Raw genomic sequence first — 935 nt, forward strand, 5'->3', positions numbered from 1 at the left:
AAGAAGAGCCTCGCATAAGGTGGAGGTGTTTTCTCTGCTGGGGATTTCCACACCCACTTTCACTGCTTGAGGGCTTCTAAGCGCCAGGCCCAGAACTCTATGCTTTGCGGTATCATCTCATTTAATCTCTACAACAACCCTTTGGGGTCCCTGTCCCCACTTTCTAGACTGAAGAAACTGAGGTTTAGAGAGATTGAGCAAGTTGATCCAAGTCCCAAAGATAGTAGTAGTAGGTGGCAGAGCTAGGACCTGAGCTACGCTGTCCCATTCCAGAGCTAGACTTGTAACCACTATTCCCTCCATGAGTCTTTCCTTGTTCGCTCTCCTCCGGGCATCCCAGGACCCCCAATCCCACTGCTGTTCCTTAGCCACAATTCCAGGCTTTACGTTTGGAATCATGGGTCCTCTCAGACCTGCCGAAAGATCTGGAGAAACTACACAGGTTTGATATCCAGTCCGTGGGCATGGTGGCTGTGAGAAGCACCCCAGAACCCCAGGTCTCCGACCCTTCCGTACACGCACTGGCACCACTCACCACTGGCGGAGGCCAAGATCATGGCTTGCAGCATCTCTGTGTCAAACTGGTTGTTGGGCCAGGTGCCGGTGTCATCGCCATTTTGGGAGCTGGAGAGAGAATAGGATGGTGAGCACAGACTCCCAGGCTGGCACAGCTTGTGCCCCTCCTGTCCTCTCCCTGGGCTCCCAAACCTAGTACCCTAACCCTACCCTATGCCCAAGACCTTCTTCTCTCAGCAGGTAGGAGGCACTTCTACAGTCCTTCAGAAGCCTGAATCCCACAAGTCAGTTCCCCAAACCGGCTCTTTGCTGTCTCCGATGCTTTTTTTTTTTTTTTTTTTTGAGACAGGGTCTGTCATCCAGGCTGGAGTACAGTGGTGCGATCTTGGCTCATTGCAACCTCCGCCTCCTGGATTCAA

General features: G+C 52.5%; 1 protein-coding gene across 7 annotated transcripts in view; it reads right to left on the reverse strand.

Annotated features, from left to right (window-relative positions):
• Positions 1 to 935, reverse strand: part of LOC105534900 (protocadherin gamma-C4) — a 49,871-nt gene that overhangs the window by 19,210 nt on the left and 29,726 nt on the right. For all 7 annotated transcript variants that reach the window (XM_011973869.1, XM_011973848.1, XM_011973861.1 and 4 more), the window contains one exon: positions 536 to 624. In XM_011973869.1, the coding sequence (XP_011829259.1) occupies positions 536 to 624 (89 nt within the window). The remainder of the gene's footprint in view (positions 1 to 535; positions 625 to 935) is intronic.

The sequence above is a fragment of the Mandrillus leucophaeus genome, unplaced genomic scaffold (assembly GCF_000951045.1).
Source record: "Mandrillus leucophaeus isolate KB7577 unplaced genomic scaffold, Mleu.le_1.0 Scaffold1003, whole genome shotgun sequence".
Lineage (NCBI taxonomy): Eukaryota > Metazoa > Chordata > Mammalia > Primates > Cercopithecidae > Mandrillus > Mandrillus leucophaeus.